This window comes from Balaenoptera physalus, assembly GCF_965194825.1.
Source record: "Balaenoptera physalus genome assembly, chromosome: 11".
In the NCBI taxonomy this organism is placed as follows: Eukaryota; Metazoa; Chordata; class Mammalia; order Artiodactyla; family Balaenopteridae; genus Balaenoptera; species Balaenoptera physalus.
The window spans coordinates 106,377,861-106,405,411 of record NC_138896.1 but is presented as its reverse complement, the minus strand read 5'-3'; the positions used below and the strand labels follow the sequence as shown (position 1 = coordinate 106,405,411).

At 58.6% G+C, this 27,551-nt stretch overlaps 1 protein-coding gene across 1 annotated transcript in view; it reads left to right on the top strand.

Moving 5' to 3' along the window:
- Window positions 1-9,280: 9,280 nt before the first annotated feature.
- Window positions 9,281-27,551, top strand: part of PLXND1 (plexin D1) — a 52,477-nt gene continuing 34,206 nt past the window's right edge. Inside the window, exons 1-2 of the mRNA XM_082414704.1 lie at window positions 9,281-10,755; window positions 27,288-27,464. Coding sequence (XP_082270830.1) covers window positions 9,439-10,755; window positions 27,288-27,464 — 1,494 coding nt within the window. The 5' untranslated portion in view covers window positions 9,281-9,438. The remainder of the gene's footprint in view (window positions 10,756-27,287; window positions 27,465-27,551) is intronic.

The following is a 27,551-nucleotide window of genomic DNA, read 5'->3' as shown; positions in this document are numbered from 1 at the left end:
CCTCGCTGCTGATGTGGCCTTGGCAAGCCCCTGCCTCTCTTTGGCCTTCTGTAAAATGGTGCCAGTGAGACCTTGTGCTTATGTGGGGAGTAGATAAGTACAGACCCGTCCTGGGTGGGCCCCGGATGGATGTCAGTTGGGTTGGGGGTTTGGGCATGGGACTGCTCCTGCCCCACCAACCGACCCCCAGGTGTGGCGGGACAATGGGCTGGTGGCCGCATCTGTGCTGAGCTCACCGGCTTCCGCTGGGGCCCCACAGGGCCGCCTGTTTTGCTGGGGAGAGGGTCTCCCCTCCTATCCTCTTCCTCCAGGCCTCCTTCCTGCTTCCCTAGGTGAAGCCGGCCCTTCCGTCCAGGCGCTCATCAATCGCACCCGAGGTGCCGAGCGTCCGGCTGGCCTTCTCAGGCCCTGACTCACTTCCTGTTTCCCGGAGCTAAAAATAGCTTCCCCTGGATGCTAGACCAGTGCTGGGGGGCTCCCTCCCCAGGCAGCTGCTCAACATCTCCACAGCGCGCCCCTGCCCAGGCCTGTGCACCCACCACTAAGTCTGTGTTCTATTGGACACCAAAGCAGCCCAAGGACCCCTTCGTTGCTCGCTTAGGGATGTAGGAGCACCCCTGGGGGCCTGGCCATGGGGCAGCAGCAGTGAACAAACAGATGAGGACCTGCCCTCGGGTGTCTGCAGACATTAACCAAATAACTCTGCAACTAGGTGCCTTGAGCCCTGTACAGGGAGGGTGTGGAGGCCTCTGACTGCCGCGCAGCCCACAGAGGCTATGGATGAGGAAAAAGGGGTGGGGCTTTTACCCCTTTTCGAAGGGTTTCAAGTTGTAGAAAAACAGATTCTACAGATTTGCAATTTGAAAATCTCCCTCAGGCTGCTTCATGGAGAAGTGATTCCGGGAGAGGCAGGAGGAGGCATCCAGGCAGGAGGGGGGGGTTTCAGACCAATGAAGTAGTCTCAGACTGATGGGAGGTGATTAGGGGATGACGTCTGGACAGGTGGGAGGAAGGGACGGGGTGTCCGGGTGCCCCCCGGGTTTTGCCTTGAGTGCAATGCGGTGGAGGCCTGGGCTGGGTCCAGGAGGTGCGACGCATCAGCCCATGATTGTGGGCGAGTCACTTAACTCCACTGTGCCTTACTTCCCATCTGCAAAGTGGGTATAATGAAAGGGCCTCCCTCCCAGGTGGTTGTTGTGAGGAATAAACATGATAATCCATGCGAACCTCGTGGGCAGCCTCAGTAAACTTTAGCTGCTTTTATTTTCTGCCTTAGGCCTGGTCTTCTGCCATGTGCCAGGGGCTGTGAAAGGGGTGATGAGGCTCCTCTGAGTTGGAGAGGCGCAGCCTCACCCCCATTTTGCAGAAGGGGAAACAGAGGCTGGGAGGGAGAAGGACTCTGTCCCAGGTCCCACTGGGAAGTGGTGAGGCAGGATGTAAACCTGGTCCCTCTGGCCCCATGGCCTCCCATGGGGATCCCAAAGTGCCCCTCCCCTGCCTGTGGCCCTAAGCTGGGGGAATGGAGGTGAAGCTGGTGCAATTGCCCTATAAATTTCAACCCAGCCGAGTCACGTCCTCGTAGGAAAACCTGTATTTTTAGACTCACAAACCCTCCCCAGGCCAGGCCTGGCCAGGAGGTGTCGACCTTCCCTGGCAGGTGGGTGAGAGCAGGTGGGGACATCAGCAGGATCCTGGGGGGAAGGAGGGCCCTGGAGCTGTATGGAGTGGGTACCAGCCAAGAAAGTGATGAGAGAACATTTGTTCATCTCCTCCCCCATTCGTTCATTCATTCATTCGTTCACCCTTGTGAGCCTGCTTTGAGTCCAACCTTCTGCCTAGTCATGCAGGGGACACAGGTATGCCCCCAACAAGATCCAGCTCCTGAGATGCCCCCTGGTGGGGGAGCCAGAGCAACAGACACATTGTCACCTGGTGTGGCTGCTCTGATGGTGGCAGCATAGGGGGGCCATGGGAGCTCAGAGTAGGAGGACTAATCCAGCCTGGGGGATCTGGGAAGGCTGCCTGGAAGAAGAGAGGCCAGAGCCGAGTCTTAGAGACACCCTGGGACTTAGCCAGGGTGACGGGGCAGGGGGGGAAGTTCAGGGTCATGGTGAAACTTAATATGCACACCAGGACCCTGAGGACTGCAAGGCTTTTGGGACTCAGATTCTGACCTGGGTTGGGGGAGGTGTGTGGGGAAATACAGGCAAAAGGTGGTGGCTCATCCTGAGACTCCCAGCTGTGGTTAGTGGGGGCTGCTCTTGAGTAAGATGAGGGATGGCGTCATCCAAAAGTCCCTGAAGAACCAGTTCCAAGTTCCTCAACAGAGGGGACTTTGGCCAGGCTGAGTAATACTCACAGGCTGGCCTGCCCAAGGTTAAGGGCTGGACCATCCAAGGCCCGCAGCTGGACCATTTAAGGTCAGAGACTAGCCGACTCAAGGCCAGGCTGAACTCTACAAAACAGAGATCAGGCTATTGAAGGTTGATAATAATACTCTTGGAGTTTCAGGAGGAAATCCTCTAGCAGCCCTGGGGGCAGAGGAGGGTGTAGTCTGGAGAGGACAAGAGCCTCTTGAGGTGAGGCTCTGGCTGCAGGGGGAAGAGGAAGGGACAGGGAGAAGAGCTACCTCTGTGGGCACCTGACACCCAAGCCAGCTCTGAGCTCTGTCCAGCTAGGGCAGGGCAGGGGCAGAACTTTCGAGAAGCCAGAGCTGGAAGGATGGTGGGAGCAGCAACGTCTCCTCCCCATCAATGACTTTAATAATAAATGTCATTGATTATTTACCACGGGCCGGATGGCTGGTGGCTCCACACTCTCTAGGGATTATTTCATTTGATCCCCCACAGCCTGGAGGGATAAGAACTCTGAGACCCATTTCACAGGTGTGGAAACTGAGACCCAGAGAGGTGAAGGGACTCACCCTGGGTCATGCAGATGGGAAGCAGAGGGTTGGGATCTGAACCCAGGTCCCAGGACCACAGGATGACAATTCCATAGCCTTGACTGGACCCTACTCCTGGAGAAGAGGGAACAGCCAGACCTAAGAATTCCTGCTCCACCTTGAGCAGCTGGGTGGCCCCGAGCGAGTCACTTCCCTTTTCTGAGCCTCAGTCCCCTCCTCTGTAAATGGGCCTCACAGCCCCTGCAGTGTGAAAGATGAAGTTTATGTTGGATACTCAGTAATCCTGTGAGGGCTCCTTAAACTGGGCTCAGGTGCCCCTTCCCCTGGGAAGCCTGCCTTGCTTGCTCCCGTGGGCCTGGTTGCCGGAATGCTCCTCTGTGTATCCTCAGGGCATCATCGCTGCTGTGTCCCAGGGCATACAGTAGGTGCTCACTCAGTATCCGCTGGAATGAGCGTGCTTAGACAGACCTCGGTTCAAATCCAGGACCACTGCTTTGCCTCTCTGAGCCTGAGTTAACTCATCCATCAGATGGGATCACTAGCATGGACCTTTGATGGCTTTTGCAAGGATTGGCTGAGAAACGTCTAGCACACAGTAGGTGCTCAGCCCCTGTGACTCCCTGTCCTCTTCAGCTCTGGGCCTCCCCTGCTTCCCTGTGGCTCCATTCGTGGAGTCCCTACCTTCTGCTCAGGAATCACCTGCCCCTGCCGCCCAGCCTGCCCCGGGCAGCTGTCCCCTGGAGATGGCAGTAGCCTGGGAATGTGGGTGGGGTCCCCCAGGGGCGGCCCTGCCCCCTCCACCACCCCCGCTGCTGGACAGAGGCCTCAGTGTGGAGCTGCTGGGGTCCTTTCACGGGCCCAGACCCATGACTGGACGTCTGAGAATGCCGCCCATTATCCGACTCACAGAGCACAAAGGGGCCACGTGGGGGCTTGGCAGGCCAGGCGCCCGGGATGGGTGCACGGGGGCTCCGGGTCCCCACCCCAGCCTGCTGCGTCCCCACCACAGAGGGCAACGATGTGCCCAGAGTCGGGAGAGGGCGTCTGTCACACGCAGGAATGAGAACCATTTCCTTCAGCCCCTCGGGGAGACAAAGACAGAAACGAGCAGGGGCTTGGCTCGTCACAGACAAGGGCGGGCACCCCTCCTGAGCCCTGATACCGAACCTAGAAGGCCACCCCCCGCCCCTGCCACCCAGGGGTATCCAGTGGGGCAGGGGAGGGAATACTCCAGAACTCGGAAGGGGGGAAACCCCCGTGGTCTTCCACAGAGTCTGCAGTGGGGAAACACCAGCAGAGCCACACCAGCAGCACCAGTGGTCTGTAACTGAGACACGAGTGTGATGGGTCCTGTGTCCCCTGTCAGTGCTGCCACTCGAGGGTCACCCGGCCCCTCCTGGGCCCCTTCTGTAGGAAATGGTGGCAATGACAGGAGACCCAGTGTGGAGGGGCAAGGCTGGCTAGAGATGGGGCAGGGGTCACTTCGGGCCACCTATTTGCTGTGTGACCTCAGGCAGGCCTCTAGGCCTCTCTGTGTCTGGCATCCATGTTTATGAGAAGAGGGGAGGGAGACCTGGTGGAGGGTTAATTAAGGCAATGTTTTGCATCCGAGCCCTTAACGGCACTGGCACCGATGACGCGTCTCAGTGGCAGCTGCTATGAGGATGACGTAATTATCTGGGTCTGGGGGCTCTCCTGAGTGGGGTACAGATGACCAATTTGAGGACCCTGGGGAGAGGACCCTTGTGATTCAGAGCTGGAAAGTCAGTGGACGCCATACTTCCTGATGTGCCAGGCCTTCGACACGCGTATGTGTTTCCATCCTCACAGCAGCCTTGTGAGGTGGGTGATACTCCCCTTTTCCAGGTAAGGAAACAGAGGCTCAAAGGGAGGTGGTGCCACCAAGCTCACCCAGGTGGTTGGGGCAGAGCTGCGCCTGGAGCTCAGGTCTCTCAACTCCAAGGCAAGAGGTAGAGAGGGACACAGTGGCCCAGGGCAGAGTTTGGAGGCCGGTGAGCTGTGCAGCTGTGGGCAAGTGGTGTCACCTCCCTGACCCTCAGTGTCCCCGTCTATAAAAAGGGGCTGATAAAACCCACGTCTCAGCCTTGTTCCCAGGGGGAATGAGATGGGCAAAGCCCCCAAGGAACTGCAGTGGTGGCTCCTGGCACCGTCGGGGCCCACGCTGGGGTTGCTGAGCGGTCCCGGAGGCCTCTGTTCCTGTCACCAAGGCAGTGCTTGGAGCAGTGAGCATGTCAGGAGCACTTCCTGCAGGGGCAGCATTCGCTGAGGCCAGGCCTGAGGGACAGGAGGGCAAGGACCCCCTCCTCCCTGTGCAGCCGTGGCCCCACTGTTATTTTTTCCAATTGAAGAAGGAAAACATTTCCTCCTCCTCCTCACGCTCTGCCCTGGGCAGCCAGAGAGCCGAGGATGGACGGGGCAGGATGGGGAAGCCCCTGCCCAGGCAGCGGTGAAAGGCCCAGGCCCGCCTTGTCTGGGCCAGCCTGGCCACCTACCCCTGGGTGTCCAGGCAAAGACCTGCCCCTTCTGGGCCGCCATGTCCTCATCTACGAAGGCACTGGATTAGATCAATGTTTCCCAAATTTTAGGCATTTTGTACCACCAAGGTTATGACCATATTTGTCTCTAAGGTAACTCCCATTTTAAAAACTTCGATAGGGACTTCCCTGGTGGCTCAGTGGTTAAGAATCCGCCTGCCAATGCAGGGAACACAGGTTCGATCCCTGGTCCGGGAAGATCCCACATACCGTGGAGAAACTAAGCCCATGTGCCACAACTAAGCCTGTGCTCTAGAGCCCGCGAACCACAAGTACTGAGCCTGCGTGCCACAACTACTGAAGCCCGCGCGCCTAGAGTCCGTGCTCTGCAACGAGAAGCCACTGCAATGAGAAGCCCGTGCACCACAACGTAGAGTAGCCCTTGCTTGCTGCAGCTAGAGAAAGCCCGCGTGCAGCAACGAAGACCCAACGCAACCAAAAATAAATAAAATTAAAAAAAAAAAACTTTGATAAATGCATTTATCAAGCAAGCTTTATATCATTATTATACTTGGAAAGCCTGTAGTATCACTTGCCAAAACCAGAAAATAACTGCAAATATTATAAAGAAAACAAGGAGCTATAAGTAAATTCTAGAATGCTGAGCTTGAGACCTTCTATTAAAAACGGACAATGACAAATGTTAGAGGCATTAAAGACACATTAGCCCCAAACAGAGTCCTTCTCCTTGATATACTCAGAAGTCTTGAACAAAAACTGAAAAGGGCCTGAATCTCAGTGTAAAAGCCAGCAGTCACTCCAGGGTTGGTAAATCTGGTTTAGTTAATTCAAAGTGAGTTGATGCTGGGTGCTACCTAACCTGCCCTCCTGAGTACCATCCATATCCCCTTGGTTCGCTCTAAAATCCCTTCTGGGAGGATACCCCACCACCTCTTAGCAAGGCCAGGGGAGATGTGGGTTCTTTCATTCATTCGTTCCTTCCTTCGTTCACTCAGCCCAAGTTATCAGCCCCTCTCTGCCCAACCGGGGGTATAGGGTGGCTGCCACCATGATCCATCCTGGCCTGAGGGAGCTCCCAACTAATGGGCAGAGGAGAGAAAGCACAGGATTTGGAGACAGATCTGGGTTCAAATCCTCCTCTTGCTAATAGCTCTCAGTTTCTCCATCTGGGAAATAGGTTCGATGACCCCTGCCTTTTCAGCTGGCTGTGAGGATGGCATCAGATTGTTCAGGGCAGTGCTGGGTGCAGTAGTTTGCTCTTGGTAGATGGTGGCTCTGCTAGCTACCATGAGGCCCTGATGGGCCATTGCTCAATGTAAGGGGAAAAGCGGGCATTTGCCCAGTGCCTGCCACGTGCCCAGCACTGTGCTTTCTGGTACATTTCGTTCTTCACATCATATAACCTCCCAGGGGCTGGTGTGCTATTATGATTGTCTTCATTTTACAGACAAGGAAACTGAGGCTCAGAGAGGGCAAGTGCCTTGCCCTAGGCCACACAGCACTTCCACCTCCAGCTTATGTGAAGACACCTGGACCCCGGCTACGTCTTCTGCGGCTAACCTGGCCCTGCATATCCCCAGCTCCAGGCGGCTCCTGAGACCCAGCACTCAGCTTGGCAGGTAGTTTGTGTCCAAAGTGCCCGGAAGCATCCACTCTGCACCAGACTGAGTTGCGACCACACAGAGCATTATCCTCAAGGCTCAGTGGGGGGAGCTGCAGGATGCGGCAAGATGAGCCCAGAGACAGGAAGGAAGCTAGGAGGGGCGAGAGGGGGAGCGAGGGGTGGGAGATAGGGAGGGAGACAGAGAGAGGCAGAGACACAGAGAGAGAAAGAGATACACAAAGAGACAGACAGTGGAAGGGTGGGGGGAGAGACTGGGAGAGAGAGAGAGAGACAGAAACGGGAGGAGCAAGAAGACAGACAAAACCAGAGATGGGGTGGCGAAGGCTGAGAAAGATAAGATGGGGAGGGAGACAGACAGAGGGATGATCGGGAGGGGTGGGGCGAGGTGCACCCAGGCAGGGCTCCCAGGCTGCTTCCACAGGTGGCACAAGATAAGTCCTCCCCACCCCGAGATGGAGGTGGGGACATCGGTCCTATCAAGCTGCCCCCTGAGTGGCCTTGAGCCCCAGGGGTGGGGGATGGGGCCCCGAAAACAGAACCTTTGATTTCCTGTGTTGAATACTCGTGGCTGTCAAAGCAGTGGTCAGACTGACAGAGGGGGTGGAAAAAGGCAGGCGTGATGAGCACATGCTGATGGCAGGAAGGCGCAGTGTTGGGGTCGTGCGGGACTGCTGTTGGCTTGGCCTTTCCTACCTCCCCCATGGGGCACAGAGAAACCCCTGTTCTTCCTTCCTGACCAGGTGGGAACAGGTGAGGGAGGCCACGCCACCCGCAGAGCCAGGACCACGGCACCATGTGGGAGCCCCCCATTCTGAGAGGCCTGGGCTGGGGGAGAGTTGGGGTGGGGTTCAGAGCCAGCAGACTGGGGCTTCCAAACATTGTAGTTCTCCTCCTTATGAGCTGTTCGTCTTGGGCCAGTCCATTCACCTCTCGGGCCTCAGGCTATGAATCTGTAAGGTGGGACAGTAATGTACCAGCCTCAGAAGGTGGCTGTGAGGGCGAAGTGAGTCAAAACACATGAAGGGCTTGGCATAGTGCCTGATAGGTAGCGAGCCCTGCTTGAGCGCCCTCACGTAAGCTCTGTGACCCTGTAAGCATCACTGCCTGCCCCGGCCCCCAATGCCCACCTGCTCCTCCCAGGTGAAAGGAGAAGCAGGCCCAGTGCCAGCTCACCTGTGGCTGGTCTTCAATAAATCTGGGAGGATTTTAGGTCCTTTCAGAGTCCCAAATAAAGTGGGTGGAAGGGCAGCTGTGTCTCCACAGGAGGTAAATGTGGGCCTCCTGGGGCCATCGTCCCCCAGGATCAAGGCTCCACTCTGGGTACCCCGGGGCTTGGCACAGACCTGAAAACTCCTCTTCACTTTTCCCTGATTTATATGTCTGACCCTTGATCTCTGGTCCCTGCCACTTGTCAGACCCCTTTCCGGGCTGGGGATCTTGGAATCTGAGGGGGCAGTGCTCCCTGCCCAGCTGACCCTGGGGGTGTCCATGGTTTGGGATCTAAGGTCTGGACAGTGTCTTGCGACAGGGAGTGGGGTGTGAGGTGGAGAGAGACAGGGAGGGCAGGGGGAGAGGAAGGTGGACAGAGGTGGAGGAGAGAGGGGGTAGAGGGATCGAGAGAGACAGAGGGTCCGAGGGGGCGGGCGCGGAGGGAACCAGGAGAGAGGGAGAGAGAGCCAAGGGCAGAAACACAGGAGAGAAGGGGGAGAGAGAATACAGGGGAGAAAGGGGAGGGGCGGGGTAACAGACGAGAGAGCGAAAGAGAATCAGACTGAGAAAAGGCGAGACAGCACGCACGGAGTTGGGGTGGGGGGCGGGACACACAGAGACAAGGAGACACTGAGAGACACTTACCGAGAAGGAGGGAGAGACAGAAAAGGAAAAAATAAAACAAGCTCGAGAGACAGGCCAAGGGGCCAAGAGGGAGAAGGAACTAAAGCAACCAGCGACGGAGCCGGAGGCAGCTCCGGGAAAGGAGCCTCGGGCCGCGGGTGCCGCACGGGAGGGTCCTGGAGGGCGCGGTGCGGCCAGACCCAACAACAGCTGAGCGAGGGCCCGGCGGCCGGAGGGCGGGGCCGGCGGGCAGCGGGGGCGGGGGCCCGGGGCGCGTGGGGAGGTGGGCCCCGGGCGGGCGGGGGCCCCGGAGGCGGGCAGGGCGCGGCGGGGGGCGGGGCGCGAGGGCGTGTCCGCAGCGGAGCCGCCCCCGCCCCGCCCCTGGGTTGCGCGGAGCCGCTGAGCCGGGCCGGGGCGCCGGGGCCGGGGGCGGCTGGCGCGGGCAGGAAGCGCCTCGCGGCCCGGGCCCGCCCCCCGCCTCCTGCCGCCTCCGGGCTCCCGGCTCCCGGCCGCGCCGCGCCCCATGCACTCGCCGTGCCGCGCAGCCCGCGCACGCCCGGATGGCTCGTCGCGGCGCGGGCGGCGCACCCCTTAGCGCCCGGGCCGCCGCGGCCAGCCCCCTGCCGCCGCGCCCGCCATTCTGGGCCCCGCCGTGCCCTCCACTGTTGCTGCTGCTGCTCCTGGGGGCGGCGCGGATAGGCGCCCTGGAGATCCAGCGCCGGTTCCCCTCGCCCACGCCCACCAACAACTTTGCCCTGGACGGCGCGGCGGGGACGGTGTACCTGGCGGCCGTCAACCGCCTCTACCAGCTGTCGGGCGCTAACCTGAGCCTGGAGGCCGAGGCGGCCGTGGGCCCGGTGGCCGACAGCCCGCTGTGTCACGCCCCGCAGCTGCCGCAGGCCTCGTGCGAGCACCCGCGGCGCCTCACCGACAACTACAACAAGATCCTGCAACTGGACCCCGGGCAGGGCCTGGTGGTCGTGTGCGGTTCCATCTACCAGGGCTTCTGCCAGCTGCGGCGGCGGGGCAACATCTCGGCGGTGGCCGTGCACTTCCCGCCCGCCGCGCCGCCCGCCGAGCCCGTCACGGTGTTCCCCAGCATGCTGAACGTGGCGGCCAACCACCCGAACGCGTCCACCGTGGGACTGGTCCTGCCGCCGGCCGCCGGCACCGGGGGCAGCCGCCTGCTCGTGGGCGCCACGTACACGGGCTACGGCAGCGCCTTCTTCCCGCGCAACCGCAGCCTGGAGGACCACCGCTTCGAGAACACGCCCGAGATCGCCATCCGCTCCCTGGATGCGCGCGGCGACCTGGCTAAGCTCTTCACCTTCGACCTCAACCCCTCCGACGACAACATTCTCAAGATCAAGCAGGGCGCCAAGGAGCAGCACAAGCTGGGCTTCGTTCGCGCCTTCCTGCACCCTCCCGACCCGCAGCCGGGCGCCCAGACCTATGCGTACCTGGCGCTCAACAGCGAGGCACGCGCGGGCGACAAGGAGAGCCAGGCGCGGAGCCTGCTGGCGCGCATCTGCCTGCCCCGCGGCGCCGGCGCCGACGCCAAGAAGCTCACTGAGTCCTACATCCAGCTGGGCTTGCAGTGCGCGGGCGGCGCGGGCCGCGGCGACCTCTACAGCCGCCTGGTATCCGTCTTCCCCGCGCGCGAGCTGCTCTTTGCCGTCTTCGAGCGGCCGCAGGGGGCCCCGGCGGCCCGCACGGCTCCGGCCGCGCTCTGTGCCTTCCGCTTCGCCGACGTGCAAGCCGCGATCCGCGCGGCGCGCACCGCCTGCTTCGTGGAGCCCGCACCCGACGTGGTGGCCGTGCTCGACAGCGTGGTGCAGGGCACCGGGCCGGCCTGCGAGCGGAAACGCAACATCCAGGTATGCCCAGGCAGCGGGGGCGCTGGGGACCAGCCCAGGGGGCTGGAGAGAGAGCGTGCGGGTAACTGGGCAGGTTGTGCGCTGAGCGGGTCACACGTGTGAGTGTGCCGTTACCTAGATGTGCGTGTATGGAGACTCAAGTGTATACTCTGAGCCACAGGTGCATTTGCGGGGACCCAGATGTAGTCGCGAGAATACAGGTGTCAGCAGAGGTGGGGGGCACTGCCGTGAATATGGCCTAGGTGTGCGCGTTGGGCACTCAAATGAGTGCTGGGTTACAGGTGCACATATGTAGGTGTGCGGGGCGGTCGGGTTGTGGATGGGTATCCAGGTGTGCGCTGAAGAGAGCCGAAGGTGCATATACATCCCGGCTGTGCAAGTGAGGGTCGCAGCAGTGGGCTGTGTGCACAGCAAGTGAGTGCAGCGTCTGACCCAAGGTATGTTCTGGGCCGACTGCATGAGCCCGTGAGGGCTGCCTTTGGGAGTTGGCAGGTGTGTGCACGAGTGTGGCAGGTGTGCAGGGAGGCATGCAGGCGTGCATCAGGGCCCTGCAGATGGGGGGTGAGGGGAAGCAAGGTGTATGCACCAGACTTGTGTGTCACTGAGCTGGGTCACACAGGTGTGAGGGCAGGCAGGTGCGTGTGGCAGGGACACACTGGTGCAACAGGGCAGGCCTGGGTGCGCAGTGGGATGTGTGCGGCAGGGGACGCAGGTGTTTGGAAACCAGTAGGCACTCTGGGGAGGCCGCTGGTTGGCAAATGGGTGTGTTCCTGAGGCCAACTTTTTATTCACTCATCCAACACACATTTACTGAGCATGTAGCATGCACCAGGCCTGGGGGCTATGAGGAAGGCAGTAACACTTGTGGAATACCTATTAAGCGCCTCACATGGCATAACTCTAGGTTTTAATAGCAGTCCTCTCAGCTAGGCTCTGTTCTCATCCCCATTTTACAGATGAAGAAACTGAGGCACAGAGAGATTCAGTAACTTGCTCAAGGTCACACAGAACTAGCAGAGGCAGGATTTGAATCCAGGCTGTCTGGTCTCAGCGTCTGTGCTCGTAGTGCTGCAGAGCCTTTGCCGCCTTACAGATGTGGAACTCAGAGTGTGTGTGTTGGAGGAGTCCCGGCGACTGGGGTGGGGAGGTGCCGGCTCCAGGAGAGTGGAGGGAGGTGAGCAGGACTGCATGTAGCGCTTGAGTGGGCCGTGGGGATCTGGAGGGAACGAGGAGGGCCAGGTATAGGGCCACAGCAGCTGGGGTGGGGGAATGGGGCCCAGGTGTCTGGGGCTGGGCAGGGCAGGAGCGAGGAGGCCAGGTTGGGGGAGATCGATGTGTGTGTTGGTCTTGGGTGGACGTGACACAGGGGTGCAGGAGGGTTCTGTGTGTGGTTCCACTCAAGGGAGCGCATCAGCAAGGGGTCACTTCTTTAGAGCGCCCTGGGAGGTGGACCCCTGTGCCTTTTCTGCACTCTCCATCCCGAGATGAGTCAGGGGAGACTTGGCCACTCCCTTGGGAAGCCTCAGCTTCTCAAAATGCAGAATTTAGCCTTCTCCTGGTGATTACAGAGCTCTCCTTGGGGCCAGGCTCCCTGTGGCTCTGCCCCATCCCTCCTCTGTGATCCTCAGGCCCTGGCAAGAAGCTCGTGAGATTAATTATTCCCCTGTGGGTGTGCCCAACACTGGGGCTTTGAGAAAACGCAGATTCCTTCGCCTGCAGCTGGTCCCCACACTGCCTACCACCCGGCTGGCTGGCTGCCCTGAAAGTAAAGGTCATGGTGGGTGAGCAGGGCAGACTGGCCCGGGAGCGGGTCTGCTACCAGCAGGGGCCAGCTTGGTCAGGGTGGCCACCCAGCGCTGCTGTTGGGACATGCACTCTTCCCCTCCCCAGAGCCACATGCCCCAGTGGGCTGTGTTGGAGGGCACAAACTTTGTGTCCGGGGGTCTCAGAGCCTGAGGAGGTGAATGGGGAGTCAGTCGCTGCTCTACGGAGGGAAGACCCTGTCGGAAGGGCCTTCTTCGGGCCTTTCCAGGCTTGTCTGTCCATCTAGGCCCTCAGTGTGAGGCAATCCGTGGGATTCCTCAGGCCGCCACAGTCTCCCTCTCCCCCTCCCCCTCTGGCAGGAACCGTCCTGGTTCCCACGGTCCCCCGTCCCCAGCCTGGCCTGGTGCAGTGACTCACTGCTGAAGGGAGCTGGGGCTTCCCTTTTCTTCGAGGGCAGGGCCTCTCCAGGGACACAGCCCCAGGGACAGAGTGCTCAAGGGCCTCCTCCCCACCCCAAGGTGGGGTGGATTCCTGGCCCTCCTTGGCCACTCTCCCTGTGTCCTCCACACCCCTCTCCCCTTCCCCATGCCCAGCTGTGGGCACAGGCCCCAGGGTCTGGGCCTGTAGCCTCAGTTGGGGATGGGAGAGTGCTCCTGGCTGTTGCCAGCTCCCCAGTTACAGTCTAAGAACTTGGACCTCGCACCCGGGGTTAAATTCTACTCTGTCACTTCCCAGCTGTGTGACCTTGACAAGTGACTTAACCTTTCTGAGCCTCCGTTTCCTCATCTGTAAAGTGGGGACAGTAAATCTCTAAGGATCGCTGAGGACCAAATAAATTAATTAACGTAAAGCACTTTGTACCCGGCACGTAGCAAGCACCTAGTAGATGTCTGCTGTTCTTGTTATTATCACCCCGGGGGAGCGTGATTAGCACAGGCCTGGACTTGGTCCTCGACAGCAACCAGGGGCCTATTTTGGCTTGTTCTGCAACAGTGAAGACCACCTCTAGTGCCCGATGGCAGCCTCAGTAAACATTTCCTAAGTCGCTACTGTGTTGCTGTGTGCTGGGGACCAGTGGTGATTCCCATACTGTCTGCTCTCGTGGACCGTGCCGGCAGACGTGTGGCCAGGCCCTTCCAGCCCAGAGGGCTGGGTGCTGTGATCCCATCCGGGCAGATGGAGCCCGGAGAGGGGCATCAAGGCCTCTGGGGGGAGTGGTGTCAGAGCGCAGGTGGGTGGGTGAGCAGGAGTTAGTCACATGAAGCTGGCAGGAGAAGAGGAAGGGGTCCAGGCAGAAGGAACAGCCTGTCAGAGGCCTGGAGGTAGGAAACAGCAAGACGGACTGGAGCAGTGAGAGGTGGTCATTGTGGCCGGGGAGGGGAAACAGGAAGTATGAGCAGGGCTGGGAAAGGCGGGTAGGCCTGCCATGTGGGTGCGGATAGGCGTGACTGTGTCCTGGGGACGTGGGGAACCATGAAGGGTTTTAGCCAGAGCATCTGATCTGAACGAGCACCTCAGTTTCCTCCTCTGTAGAACAGGAACGATAATAAAAATACCGACCTCGCAGGACCGCTGTGGGGATTAAATGAGATGCTACAGGTGAAGCACTTAGCAGAGTGCCTGGCACACGTGTTTGCAGTTACTGTGATGGTTTTTAACGGAGCTAGTTTAGAAAGTCGTTAGGTGGTTGGTGAGAAGGAGAGAGGAGAAGCAGGGAGAGTAGGAAGGAGGCTGGTGCCATCTTCCAGGCAAGTGATTCACTCCTTCATTTACAAATATTTCTTGAGCACCTACTGTGTGGTGGGCACTGGGCGCAGAGGTAGGGGTGGCCGGCCAGGTGTTGTTCTAGGGGGATGTGACAGGCCTGGTCTGAGGGCACAGAGAGAAGAAGGGGGGGGGTTCAGGACGGATTCAGGTGCCTGGATGTAGCCCCAGAGGTGGGGACGGACAGGATGGAGGAGAAGGGAGTTGCCCAGTCCAGCCCGGCATTGGGATGGAAGTCGGGGATGTGACAGGGGTGCCTCTGGGGGAGACGGTGGGTTTGGTAGGGGGGCGGGGGTGAGTACCAGGGGCCTGGAGTCCCTCTTCCTCCCAGCCCCGTCTGGCCTGACTGCTCCAGCACCAGGTGGTCTCAGTGGGGCTGGACAACGGGGGACAGGACCCTGCCCTTCCATCTTTTCTCCAGGGATGTCTCCCCCCCAAGCAGGGTGGCTCAGCCGGGCCTCTGGGCACCCAGCCTCGTGCTGTTGCCCTTGGGGCCTCAGGCCTGAAGCTCCAGAGCCACGGTTGGGGTGGTCTCGGACATTCCATCTCCTCGCCTGGGAGGCTTTGCCCCCCGCTCACCACCTTTAAGGCAGTGAAGAGGCAGGGAACCTTGTCCTCCCAGCCTTGGGCCCCAACTTTGTCCCTGATTGCTTTGGGCATATTTGGGGCCTTTGGACTATTCTGAGAGAGAAAGTGAGAAAATTAGCCTCCGTCGCATGTAGCTTGGATCCCTTTTCTCAATTCACGTATGTGGTGAAAGTGAGTTGGGAAGTTGCCTGTGCTCTCGGTGGGGAAACTGAGGCACAGGGCCACCCAGCAAGGCGAGGGCAGACTGAGTCCGACTCCTTTCCCTGAATCTTTCCTTTAACCGATGAATGGCCATAATATTTGTATTTTAAAAGAAAAAAGAAAACCGACAGGGAAATGTCAATGTTGCATTTTCAAGGTGTCTTTTTATAGTAAAGGTGGAAAAAAAAATCCTCAGGCGGTTTTAAACTGGCATGCAGTGGGTGGGTGCTTGTCGTCAAGAAGGCGTTTTCTGAACCAATTTAGGGGCTGAAATGCTGGGTGGAGGTGGAGGGAGATAAGCTTCCAAGATGGGCTTTCCATTTGGAGTTGGCCTGGGGGCTGGGAATGAGCTCCCTGCGGCCGAGGGTAAAAGCAGAGACATTTGGGGGCACTTAGGAGAGGGGGCTCTGGCGGGGTTGGCTGGGATGACCTTCTAGCCTAGAGAGACAGACACATCTTGGGCCAGGAGACGGTTAACATACCTCCCTGCCCTGGGAGTGTCATCAGTCTCGACTGCCAGGTACGTGAGGGTAGAGCTGATGGTGAGTCCTGTTCTCCTGCCCGTAAGCTGTGTGACCCAGGGTGAGTCACTTACCTTCTCTGGGCCTCATGCTTTCTCACTGTAAAATGGGACAGTGTCTCCTTCTGAACTGAAGTCTCCCACGAAGTGCCCAGGAAATGGCAGGTGGAGGTATGAGTACCAGGAGAAGAGAAATACATCTGAGAAAAGTGTGCTCAGTGTGTGGAACAGCCGGTGGGGCAGGGAGCGCTCAGAGGAGGGAGGAGATGGGACCAAAGCAGGCCCTGAAGTGAGCAGGGGTGCGCGAGACAGAGGGGTGAGGCGCGGGTGTGTCGGGTGCCTCCCAGCCCGAGCTCAGCGGCGGGAGGCACAGGCTGAGGAGAGAGCCGCCGGGCGCCGCTTCTGTTAATGGTGAGACGCTGCGCATCTGGTAGGCCTGAGGGGTGTGCAGATGCTGGGTGCCCTCTCAGCTCTCTGGGGCTGAAAAATGACCATGGCCACCCTCCCAGTTCTGAGCAGGGACGCTGCATCGGGCCCTTCACCTTCGCCAGTGTGTTTGCTCTCGCAGCACCCCACCCCCACCCCGTGAGGCAGGAAGTGCTGTTATCCCCAGTTTTACAGATGGGGAAACTGAGGCCCAGGGTCCCACGCAGCTGGCTAGTGGCGTAGGGACCTGCAGACTGGCTGTCTGGCTCTGGAGTCTGCCGTGGGTGACCGCTGGTGTCAGCTGTGGGCTCTCAGCTGGGGGTTTTGCAGTTACCCCCCAGTCCCGCAGAGATTTGGGTGGAGCCCTTTGTAGAAAACCCCCTCTGGGGCAGCACCTCCCAGCAGGCCCCGGATGGAAGCCGGGATGGAAGCCGGGAGCTGCCGCTGCAGTGACTCAGTTCCTGAGCCGGCTGCGGCTGGCTAGGGTATCTGCAGAGGCCCTGCCACAAGTGGGGGCTGGGGCTGAGGGGACCTCCTGAGGAAGTCAGGGAGGCAGGGAGTCACTTAGTGACATTCATCTCTGAAAATGTGATTGTGACCCCCTGGCCCTTTGGGTGCGTGAATGAGAGATGTGGTCAGTTTGAATGACTTGACAAATCCCTTTCAACCCTGACCGCAGCCCTGGACCATGCTGTGTACTGGGGCTGGGCAGGCCGCTGCCTCCCCTCCAGGGCAGCCCCTCACTGTCCAGCGTTTGCTAGGAGGGTGGAGGAGCCGTCATGGCCCTGGCCATGCCTACCGTCAAGCCTGCCACACCCACACACGCCCAGAGTGGTGGACGGGTCAGTGCTGGACCCTGGCACCAACTCCCTGGATTCAAATCCTGGCTCTACACCTCCTCCCTGGGGCCTCCAGCAAGTCACTTACCTTCTCTGGGCCTCCACTTCCCCATCTGTAAAGTGGGCTCAGCATAGACAAGAACAGGGACCCCTGGAGTTCAGCGGAGGCCGTGTGTGAGTTGGCTCAGCCCCTGCAGAAACACCCTCTACAGGAGTCTCATTTACTCACTGCCACGGCTGCCAGTTTTCATGGAGATTAAGGAAACAGGCCGGCTTCCGGGTTCTGGTTGCTGGAGGGTGGAGAACAGACACAGTGTGTATGGAAGAGGAGCATGAGGGCCTGAGCCCATGGGCCTGAGGGATCCCTTCCCATTTCTGGGCCTCAGTTTCCCAGTCTGAGTTGGGCTGTGGGGTGGCAAGAAAGCCCTCGCTCTGTCACCAGAACTGCTTGCATTGGCATCATTATTATTATTATTATTATTTAATTATTTATTTATTTATGGCTGTGTTTGGTCTTCGTTTCTGTGCGAGGGCTTTCTCTAGTTGCGGCAAGCGGGGGCCACTCTTCATCGCGGTGCGCGGGCCTCTCACTGTTGTGGCCTCTCTTGTTGAGAGGCACAGGCTCCAGACGCGCAGGCTCAGTAGCTGTGGCTCACGGGCCCAGTTGCTCCGCGGCATGTGGGATCTTCCCAGACCAGGGCTCGAACCCGTGTCCCCTGCATTGGCAGGCAGACTCTCAACCACTGCACTACCAGGGAAGCCCTATTATTATTATTGTTGTGTCTTGGGAACTTATTCTGTGTCAGGCAGTTTGCAAAAGCACTTGACATATAATGCGTATCTTTTAATCCTGCCAGCAATGGAATGGGGTGAGTGTTATGCTAAGTCTACAGGAAGGGGAAACAGAGGCCCACAGAAGATAAGTGACTTGCCTGAGGTCACACGGCGGGTAAAAGGTGGAACAGGTGTCTGGTGTCAGAGCCTGTGCTCATCACCTTTACTCCCTGGTTCCTCTGAAAACGCTGACCTAAGGGATGTGAGCCAAAGAGGCCCTCAAGGTCACAGTGATGGGGTGAATGGGTCCGTTTTAAAGTTGAAGAAATTGAGACCCAGGGATGTTCTTCCCCTGCTGGGGCTGCAGTGGGGAGTAATGAGAACTTCCCAGTGAGGCCAGCAGAGCTGCCGAGCCCCGTGCCCAGTGTGGTTCCAGGCTGGGGCCAGGTTCCCCGGGTGCAGGGCTCCTGTTCCCCACAACTGCAGCTGTCTCCACCTTTGCCCACCAGAGCCCAGACCTTCTGGGCACCATCTCCTGCCTGTCTGTGCTCCTGGTGGAGGGTTCCCTGGAGTGTGGCAGGGAGGGGCTCAGCTCTGTTACATGGCAGCCCGTTAAAAGGCATGAATCGGACCCTGCCCCTATCCTCCAGGAGCCCCAAGACAGTCGGGGAGGAGTTCAGGACAGAAGATACGCCAAAGCAGAGCTGAGTCTGAGGGACTCAGGGAAGGCTTCCTGGAGGAGGTGGGTGTTGGAGCAGGACTTTGACAGATGGGGCTTGGGGAGGCCTTCCAGGCAGAGGCGAAGGCTCAGAGACGTGGTAGAACATGGTTTGGGTAGCAGGCAGAGATGAAGCTGAGAGCATGTGAGGTCTGGGGTGCAGGCCGAGGATTTGGACACTGTCCTGTGGGCTGCAGGGAACCAGTAAAGGCCTGCGGGAAGAGTGAGACACAGTTGATCTGGTTCTAGAGGAGACCCCATGGCTGCTGGCCCACATTCGTCCTGCCAGGTGCTGGCGGGAGCAGGACGCTCTCTCCTGGAGCCCCCACTGGGGCTGGACCAGGTGACTCCCAAGGGGCCCTCCAGCTCTGCCAACGGTGTGGGGATTGCCATGGAAACCAGCTGGTCCCCAAGTGGGGACAGGCCCGGAAAGTCTCCTGGCGCCAGCCACGTGGATTTGGATCCCGGCTCCCCCCAGAGCTCGCCTGTTTTCCTTCTTTCCAAAGCCTGTGTTGAGCCAGGGCCGAACCCAGCAGGCTGCCTGGAAGGGCCCCGCTGCCCCGCCCACTCTCCCGCTGCCGCTGATCTCGATGCCGATGCCACCGAGATCGGCCGGGCCAGTGAGGCTCGCCCCACCCAGTCCACCATCCTTCACCCTGGAACACGATAAATCACGCGCTGGAGGAGGGAGGAAGCTCACAGCTCCATTACGAGGCCCAGCGAGGCCCCAGTGGGGCGTTAATCACGGTGCGCTTTCTGTTCTGATCGGTAAATAATGGGGGGGGCCGTGGGCAGAGGGCTTGAAGTGGAGGCCAGGCCCAGGAAAGGAGCTAAACAGCGATCGGCGGTCACCTCCACCCCCCCATCCCCCTCTCAGAGCTCGTCCACCGTCTGTGTTGGAGGTGATTGAACCCTCTGGAAGTGGCTGGCTCCTTGATGGGCCCCAGTATCCCCAGCTTACAACCCAGGGCCTTTCCAGCTCCACATGGCCAAACTCCCAGCAGTTGTTGGCTGCACCCGACAGAGCAGGGGGCGGAGAGACTGTGGATTAGGACGAGGGTACTGGAGCCAGCCAGCCTAGGTTTGAGGCTCACCTCTGGCTAGTCTGGCTGTGTGACCCTGGGCAAGTCACTTTACCTCTCTGTGGCTTAGTTTCCTTTACCATAAAGTAGCAGCAACTTATGAGGATCTGGTGAGGGTTCAGTGAGGTTATACAGGCAGAGGTCTCTGCACAAAGTTAAACCATTGCTGCTTATTATTGTTGTGTTACTGATTCCACTGTGTTGCTACTATTATAAAGCTGTCCCTTCCCCACGTGGGGGTGGTCTCTGAACTGGGACATTGATAGCTAGAGAGAGGGCCCCATGTCACCTCCATGTCTCCAGCACATGGGACCCGGCCCAGAGATTTTTGCTGGGAGCCCCTCAGCTGCGGTCGGTCACAAGCCGTTGTCAGATGACTCTGGGACCGAGGCCAGCACCCCCAGGGGATCGGGAGGAGGGTGTGAATTCAGTCTCCAGGGCCCCTCAGCCCCAGGAGGAGGAAGGCCTGGTGTCCCCCGGAGAGCCAGCTGCACTCTCAGCTTCTCCTGGCCTGCATCCCTTCAGGGGAAGAAGCTGGGACCGAAACTGTTCCAGGGTGAGGAGGGGCTGGAGCTGCTGTGTTCCGCCTGCCGCCCCTCCCCCGCTGGAGCTGGCGGGAAGGAATGCCCCCCCCCCCCCAAACCCGCGCCGCCCCGGCCAGGGAAGAGTCCTGGCTGCCCATCCCACACTGTGCTCCTCTGGGACCCGGAGGGGAGGGCTGGAAACGGGGCCAGGCTGGGCCGGAATGAGAAACAGCTTCGAGAAGGGGGAGCTGAGTGTCTGGGGGGCCATGTCCAGCTAACAAAACAAGGGCTGCTTGAGTCAGCGGCTGCGGCAGCAGTTCCCAGGCAGGCCCCGAGCAGAGGCACCCCAGCCCGGGCGAAGGCAGCGCTGCTGTTCCAGCCTCAGATGCTTGAGTTCGGGGAGTGGTGGAGCGGCTGGTCCCAGGGGCCCTCCTGTCCTCGGGCGTCCCCGAGCCTCTGCCCAATGGCCTGCAGAGATCATTGGGAATGTGTATTGAGCACCTGTGGTGCTCAGTACTGAGGGCTGCTGTGAGCTGAGCCTCTGTAGTGGGTGCAGTTATTGCCCCCATTTTATAGGTGAGAATACTGAGGCTCAGTGAGGATGGGGCAGCCCACAGTGAGTTAAGAGCTATAAGACTTGGCACATCAGGAGACTCGGTTTCTCTGTCTGTTAAATGGGAACCCAACGAGAGTGTGTGCTCCATGCCTGCATGCAGCAGGTCTTCAGTCTAGCCCGGCCTCTGACCTCAGCCTGGGGCTGTCCCTCCAGGCTGTGTTCTGTTTGGCGGCAGGGTCGGGAGTGCCAGTTGTGGGTGGGTGGACACATTGTGCTCAGGGCGGCCTGGCTGGCTGGTCCACACGGCCCTTCCAGGTGGTGCCCAGCTGGCCTGGACGGCCTCAGTGCTTGGGCTGGGCGATCCACCTCCTCCAGAGAGAGGGTCAGGGAAGCCAAGGCAGGCCCCTCTGAAGCTGTGGAAGGGTGTACGCAAGCTGTTCTGCCCATTGCCATTTGTTGGTTTTTCCTGCCTGATTCAGGCAGCCTGGGACCAGGAAGAGAATTACTGCACTGTGTGTCCTGAGGAAGCCTCTGCCCCTCTCTGTGCCTCAGTTTCCCCAAAGCACTGCTTTTCCCCTCCCACTCAGAGCCAGGCCTGCTGACTTGTTCTCTGGCCTGGCTGGCCATTCTCTCCCCCACTGCCCCCCACCTCCACCCCTTCAGGAAGTGAACATCTTGATCACCAACTGGGAGGTGCCAGTATTTCCTTTCTTGGCAACAGGCAGCTTCCTCCTTGGTGTGAGGGCCATTGCCAGAGGCCCCCCAGAGCTGAGTCTGTCCTGCCCCCTCCCAGGACCGGCATGCGGTAGGCCCAGGGCTCTTTTCGTGCCTCGGTTTACCCTCAGCGGAGAGGTCAGCTCAGTGGAGCCGTAGCCCAGTAGCCGCCGTGTTTCGAGAGCGCGCACAGGCTGAAGTGGTTGGGTGGAGTTTGGGTTTGGGAGTCGCAGGTGTGGTTTCAAGTCTGGGCCTGACCTGTGCCCTTGGAGACCTGGAGAACACTTCCCCCTTTAACCTCAGAGCTTCGGGAGAAGGTGGGGGGAGGGCTTACTCACCCAGGCTCTGCAGGAAGCAGAGTTTAATGCCCTGTTTCTAGGCCTGGCTTTTGATGCTGTGCCTGTCAGACCCCCATTACTGCCCTGCTGGCTCCCCGTTCTCCAGTCCTGGCCCCTCCTCTCCTGTCCATGCTGAGGGAGAAGGAGCTGGCCAGGACAGGGGTTGGGGGAAGCCACAGAGGGGCAGGCCAGGTCGAGCAGGGCCTTGAGGGCCCAGGAGCAAATTTTGGGTTTATGCTGAGGGCACTGGGGATCTATTGAAGGCTGTTGAGCTGTGGGAGGGACACAAGCCACTTTGCATTTTTTCTTTTTTTTTTTTAAAACAACTTTTTAGTTTGGAATAACTTCAGATGTACAAGAAAGTTACAAAGGTAGCACAGATAGTTCCCGCATACCCTTCCCTCAGTTTTCCCCACTGCTAAGATCACACGTTATGACAGATGCAACATATATTTGTCAAAACTAAGAAACCAACATTGGTATCTTACACTCAACTAAACTCCAGAGTTTCCTCCACGAATGTCCTTTTTCTTTTCCGGGATCCCACGTCGCATTTAGTGCTTTGCGGTTGTAAGAGCTCTTTTTGGCTGCTGTGGAAGGGTCAGTGGGAGGGGGCTCAGTGCAGCCCCCAGCCCGTGTGGTGAGCGGCAGGCCGCCCTGCAGTCTGCTGCTTGATACCCCAAAGTGATTGGTGTGCTTTCAGCTCCTCGGCAGTGAAACCTCACTTTCCCGGGATCGGGGTTCGGTAACAACCAAAAACTTGAGGCAGGAAAGTGCCCTCACTTCCCAAGCACAAAACCCCAACAGCCGGTGTAGTCTACACCTGGGGCGGAACCGCTGGGTCTTGTAGTCTGCCACTGACGCCTCATCCTGCTCGGAGTGCCACCTGCGGTGGGGCTGAGGTTTGGTGGGGTCTGCAGGCAGGAGGCGGGAGGCTGAGAAGCCAGGCTCTGGAAGCTCTTGCTCCAACTGGCTTCCTGGGGAGAGAAAGTCAACACAATTACAGTTGGTAGTGAAATCAGTATGTCGGAGTTCTAGTGGGAGAGTGGGCAGAGCTGAGCTTTGGCCCCCGGAGGCAGCCAGCAGAGAGAGAGGAGGTGTCCTGCTCCTAGAAAAGAGCTGAGACCAGCAGCCACCCGTTGCTCATCCCATTTTAGAGAAGGATCAACTGAGGTTCTTAGAGGAACCAAAAGTAGCAGCCAGGTGCTGCCTGGCACTGAACACCTGGCTCCCCCATGTTGTCACACGCACAGTTGACATACAATTGACCCATACTTTTCCTTCCGTTCTCCAGCGCCCAGCATGGCAGTGTTGCTCTCATTGTTTCTTCTTTTTTATGTGTATAAATTTATTTATTTATTTATTTTGGGCTGCATTGGGTCTTCGTTGCTGCGCGTGGGCTTTCTCTAGTTGCAGCCAGCGGGGGCCACTCTTCATTGTGGTTCGCAGGCTTCTCATTGCGGTGGCTTCTCGCTGCGGAGCACGGGCTCTAGGCGCGTGGGCTTCAGTAGTTGTGGCGTGCGGGCTCAGTAGTTGTGGTGCACGGGCTTAGTTGCTCCACGGCATGTGGGATCTTCCTGGACCAGGGCTCGAACCCGTGTCCCCTGCATTGGCAGGCAGATTCTTAATCACTGCACCACCAGGGAAGTCCCTCTCATTATTTCTGCTTGGAAAGGAAGAAGCTGAATACAGTCATTCACACTTTAGTCAAAATTAGTTTCCTTTCTTTAGTAAACACTCACCCCAGAGCACAGTCTCCACCCTGGAGAAGCTCATGCATATGCTACCATTCTACCATGAGAAATGAAGGTGGTGACCAGCACAGTGCTGTCACAGAGGGCTGGAGAGGTTTTTTTGCAATTGCATCTTGCAAGCTGGCTGAAAACTTGCTGCCTGGGCACGCCTGGCAAAGGGAACAGCATGGGTCAAGAGGAGGGGAAATGGAGGGCTCAGAGGTATGAGAAGGGCATTGGCTACTGAGGGAACAACATCATGAAGGTTCAGGCGCCCCAGGAGGAAAGTGTGGCCACATTTGAGAAACTGCGGAGATTGATGTGGTCGGAGCTGAGGGCGGGGCAGAGGAAGAAGTGAGACTCCAGTCCTGAGCAGCCGGCAGGAGCCAGATCACAGAGGCCTTGAATGCCAGGCTTTACCCTGAGGATGGCCAAAAGCCAGGGAGGGGCTCTCCAGTCTTGTGCTTGGGAAGGTGGCCCTTGTGGGTTGGAGGAGGCCACTGTGAGAGTCCAGCCCTCCCCCTGATCTCAGAGGAATTTGTGTTTTGAAAGACCAACACCGAGTGAGACTGGAAGGAGGGTTGGTGCTGATGGAGGGATTTCAGGCCGTGTCACACGGTCAGGGCAAGCAGTATTTTGGGCCTTGGAGCTGACTGCCCCTGGAGACTGGGTTCGGCTGAGGGCACACCCGGGACGGCCGCCAGTTCCCCTGAGCCCACTTTCCCGCTTTCCTGGGCCACATCCCCCAACAGCGGAGGCCTTTCCCGCCTGCCCAGTGGACGTGTGTTTGGCTTCCGTTTTCGAGTCAGTTGTAGCCTTGTGATTTCCCCTGGTGGCTGGGGAGCCAGCTTCCCCCTCAGAGCACAGATCATGCAAAGCAGCCAACGGGTTACTTCTCCTTTAAAAATTTTTTTAAATTTTATTTTTAGAATAAGAAAAAAAAAGTCAGAGGAAAGGCTTTTTAGAGAATTCCTCCAGTGCAGAATTAATGGCTGTGAGCGTCAGGGCGGGCAGGCGAGAGCTAGATTCCCAGCCATTCCCGCCTCATCCTCTCTGCACTCCCGACCCACAAATCACCCTGATCTGGGCGCCTGGTCCGGCTGTTCCCAGGACCCCCCATTCTGGCTGGCTGGGGAACCCCCATCGCAGGGCCCAGTGCAGAAAACCCCAAAGTTGTCACCCAGGCCCTCCAGGTGTCCCCTTCCTGCCTTCCCACCCCTCCCGGAGCTCAGGGAGGAAGCGCCTGTCCCCTGGGCGAGGGTTTACAATTTTAATTTTAGAACAACGTATTATTAAATGGCGCCAGTAATCCATAGATTTCAGTGAAGAAAAGTTATACAACCCCTGGGAAAAGCGTCCTCATGACAGGTCTTGGGCCCAGGTGCCCGCTGTCCTGCCTGCTCGCTGGTGGAGCCATCTCATCTCTTCCCTGCAGCTGCAGGATTGCGGGGGGTGAGACCAGGGCTGGGAGAGGCCGCTGGGGAGATGGGCCAGCAGCCTCCTTCCAGGGCCGGCCCCCAACTTGGGCACAGAGGTGAACACAGAGGATGGGTCAGGCAGGGTAGTCTGAAGCTGAAAGATGAGGAGCCAGTGATCAGACAGTCTGGGCAGTGGCATTCCAGGCAGAGGGACTGGCACAGGCAAAGGCCCTGTGGCAGGACCCAGCTTGGACTGTTTGAGGGACAGAAATGAGGCTGGTGTGGCTGGAGTGGAGGAGTGAGGGCAAGGATGGGATGGGATGGGCCCAGAAGATCCCAGGGGCCTGAAGGCAGGGTTTAGGATTCAAGGTTTATTCTCAGTATCGTGTAAACCATCCGAGGGTTTCAAGCAGAGGAGACCTTTGTACCTTTTTTTTTTTTTTTTTAAATTTATTTATTTACTTATTTATTTATGGCTGTGTTGGGTCTTCGTTTCTGTGCTAGGGCTTTCTCTAGTTGCGGCAAGCAGGGGCCACTCTTCATCGCGGTGCGCGGGCCTCTCGCTATCGCGGCCTCTCTTGTTGCAGAGCACAGGCTCCAGACGCGCAAGCTCAGTAATTGTGGCTCACGGGGCCCGGCTGCTCCGCGGCATGTGGGATCTTCCCAGACCAGGGCTCGAACCCGTGTCCCCTGCATTGGCAGGCAGATTCTCAACCACTGCGCCACCAGGGAAGCCCGAGACCTTTGTACCTTTAAAGGGCTCACTTGGCAGCTGTGTTCAGGGGGAAATGTTGAGGGCAAGAGTTGGCCCAGAGAAGAGGGGCCTGGAAGAGCCTCCTCGGTGAGAGGATGGCTGCCTTAAGGGGGTCCCAGGTGGTCCAGGTTAGAAAGTTTTTGAGGTAGGCATGATTTGCCCCCAAATTCCACTTTATAATAATAATTTCAGTGACTGTCATATCTGAAACAGCAATAGTATCAGTTGACACTCCTGGAGCATTTACTGTGAGCCACGCTCCGTGCCAGCGCTTTACAATGAACTGTCGTATCCGAGTGCCTATGAGGGAGGTGCTGGAGATGCACCCATTTTATAGTTGAGTAAACTGAGGCTCAGAGGAGTGAAGCGACTTGCTCCGGTCGCTCCTGGCCATCCTGTGGAAGGCCACCCAGTCATGAGTTGTGACCCAGGGCACTCCGCAGCCCCACCCCATCGCTGGGCTCAGGGCTCAGCTCTGTTTATTTTCCCAAGAATGAAGGACCTGGTATTTATGGTTTGCTTTTGAAAACTAGTTGAGATTTTGTACAAAACCCATGTGGGCACATCATCAGTGGCTTTGGCTTGCAAAAAGCACAGATAAGGGGAAAAAAACCTCTCTCTAAAGCCGTGCCCTAAAGCCAGTTCTGCTGGCCGCTTCAGTCCTGGTGGCATGATATTGCAGCTGGTGACCTGGAGCAGGCCACATCCCCTCTGAGCCTCAGTTTCCCCATCTGTGACATGGGACCTCAGAGGGCTGCCAGGATTCAGGGAGTTGATGCACAGGCCCGGTACAGGGTCAGTTCCCAGTAAACGTGGCCTGTATTACGTTTGCTGTCGTGACTGTTACTTTAATGTTTATGTGCCAGTTTTACCAAAAAGGCCCCATGACGTCCTGGGACTTTTCTCAGCCAGATATCTTTCTTCATAATCAGTGCAGATTTGTGGTGTCTCCCAGGGCTGGGGTGGCTCTCCTGGATGATGTGTTCAATCCTCGTGGACACTGAGGTTGTGTCGCCCAACCCCCGCTCTTCTAAAACACCCTTGTGTCTGCATCCTTGTGGATTTGCACAGTTGTCTTCTGAAAGGCACTTCCTGGAGGCCTGTGTTGTACTTCTGTGGAGATTGCAGAAGAAACCTTTGAAAGAACCAACAAAACTCAGAGAAAGGTGGAAAAGGTGGGCACAAGTCCAGGGAATGGCGGGGAGTGGGGATGCCAGCGCGGTTTTCCCGCTCCTGTGAGGTGGGGCTGATGTGGATGGCAGGATTGTGCACTTGGACACACCTGGCCTCGGTTTGCCCATCTGTAATGTGGGCAGATGAAGGGATGTGTGTTGGGAAAGGAGAGAGGGGCCTCAGTTTGGGGAGCCCTCAACCTGGGTCTGGTGAACTGCTGGGAATTTGGGAGGGGCTTGCTGGGGTCAGAGCAGGGGCCTGGGGGGAGGAAGCCCCATGATTACTGTGGAGACCTCGCCGGGACAGGAGGGACACCTCTTGGGTGTCGGCAGGTAAGCTGGGGCAGAGGCTGGCCTCCCTGGGCCTTCTTGCCTTCCTCACATGACTCCTCCTGTCCAGCTCCTGCATGCCCGGAACGTACCCATCTCCTTGGGGCAGCTCCGTGACTGAAGCCAAGGGCAGGGGTCGACCTGGGCTCAGAGACGGGGTCCTGCTTATGTTGGGGCCTGAGCCCAGCATTGGGCATACAGAACCAGAGCAGGACTTTAAAAGCACTGTTGCTGAGGCCGGAGACCACAGCCGGCTGTGTGGGCAGGGAGCTGGAGAAGGTTCCGGAGCCGAGGTCTGACATGAGTCTCTCTTCCAGCTGCAGCCGGAACAGCTGGACTGCGGGGCCGCCCACCTGCAGCACCCCCTGTCCATCCTGCAGCCCCTGAAGGCCTCGCCCGTGTTCCGAGCCCCGGGCCTCTCCTCCGTGGCCGTGGCCAGCGTGGGCAACTACACGGTGGTCTTTCTGGGCACAGTCAGTGGCCGGCTGCTGAAGGTAGGGCTGGGCCTGGGGGGGTCCCCGGGGGGGTAGAGGGCAGGGGTTGGGGGGAGGGGCCCACGGGTTATAACGCGGCATCTTCCA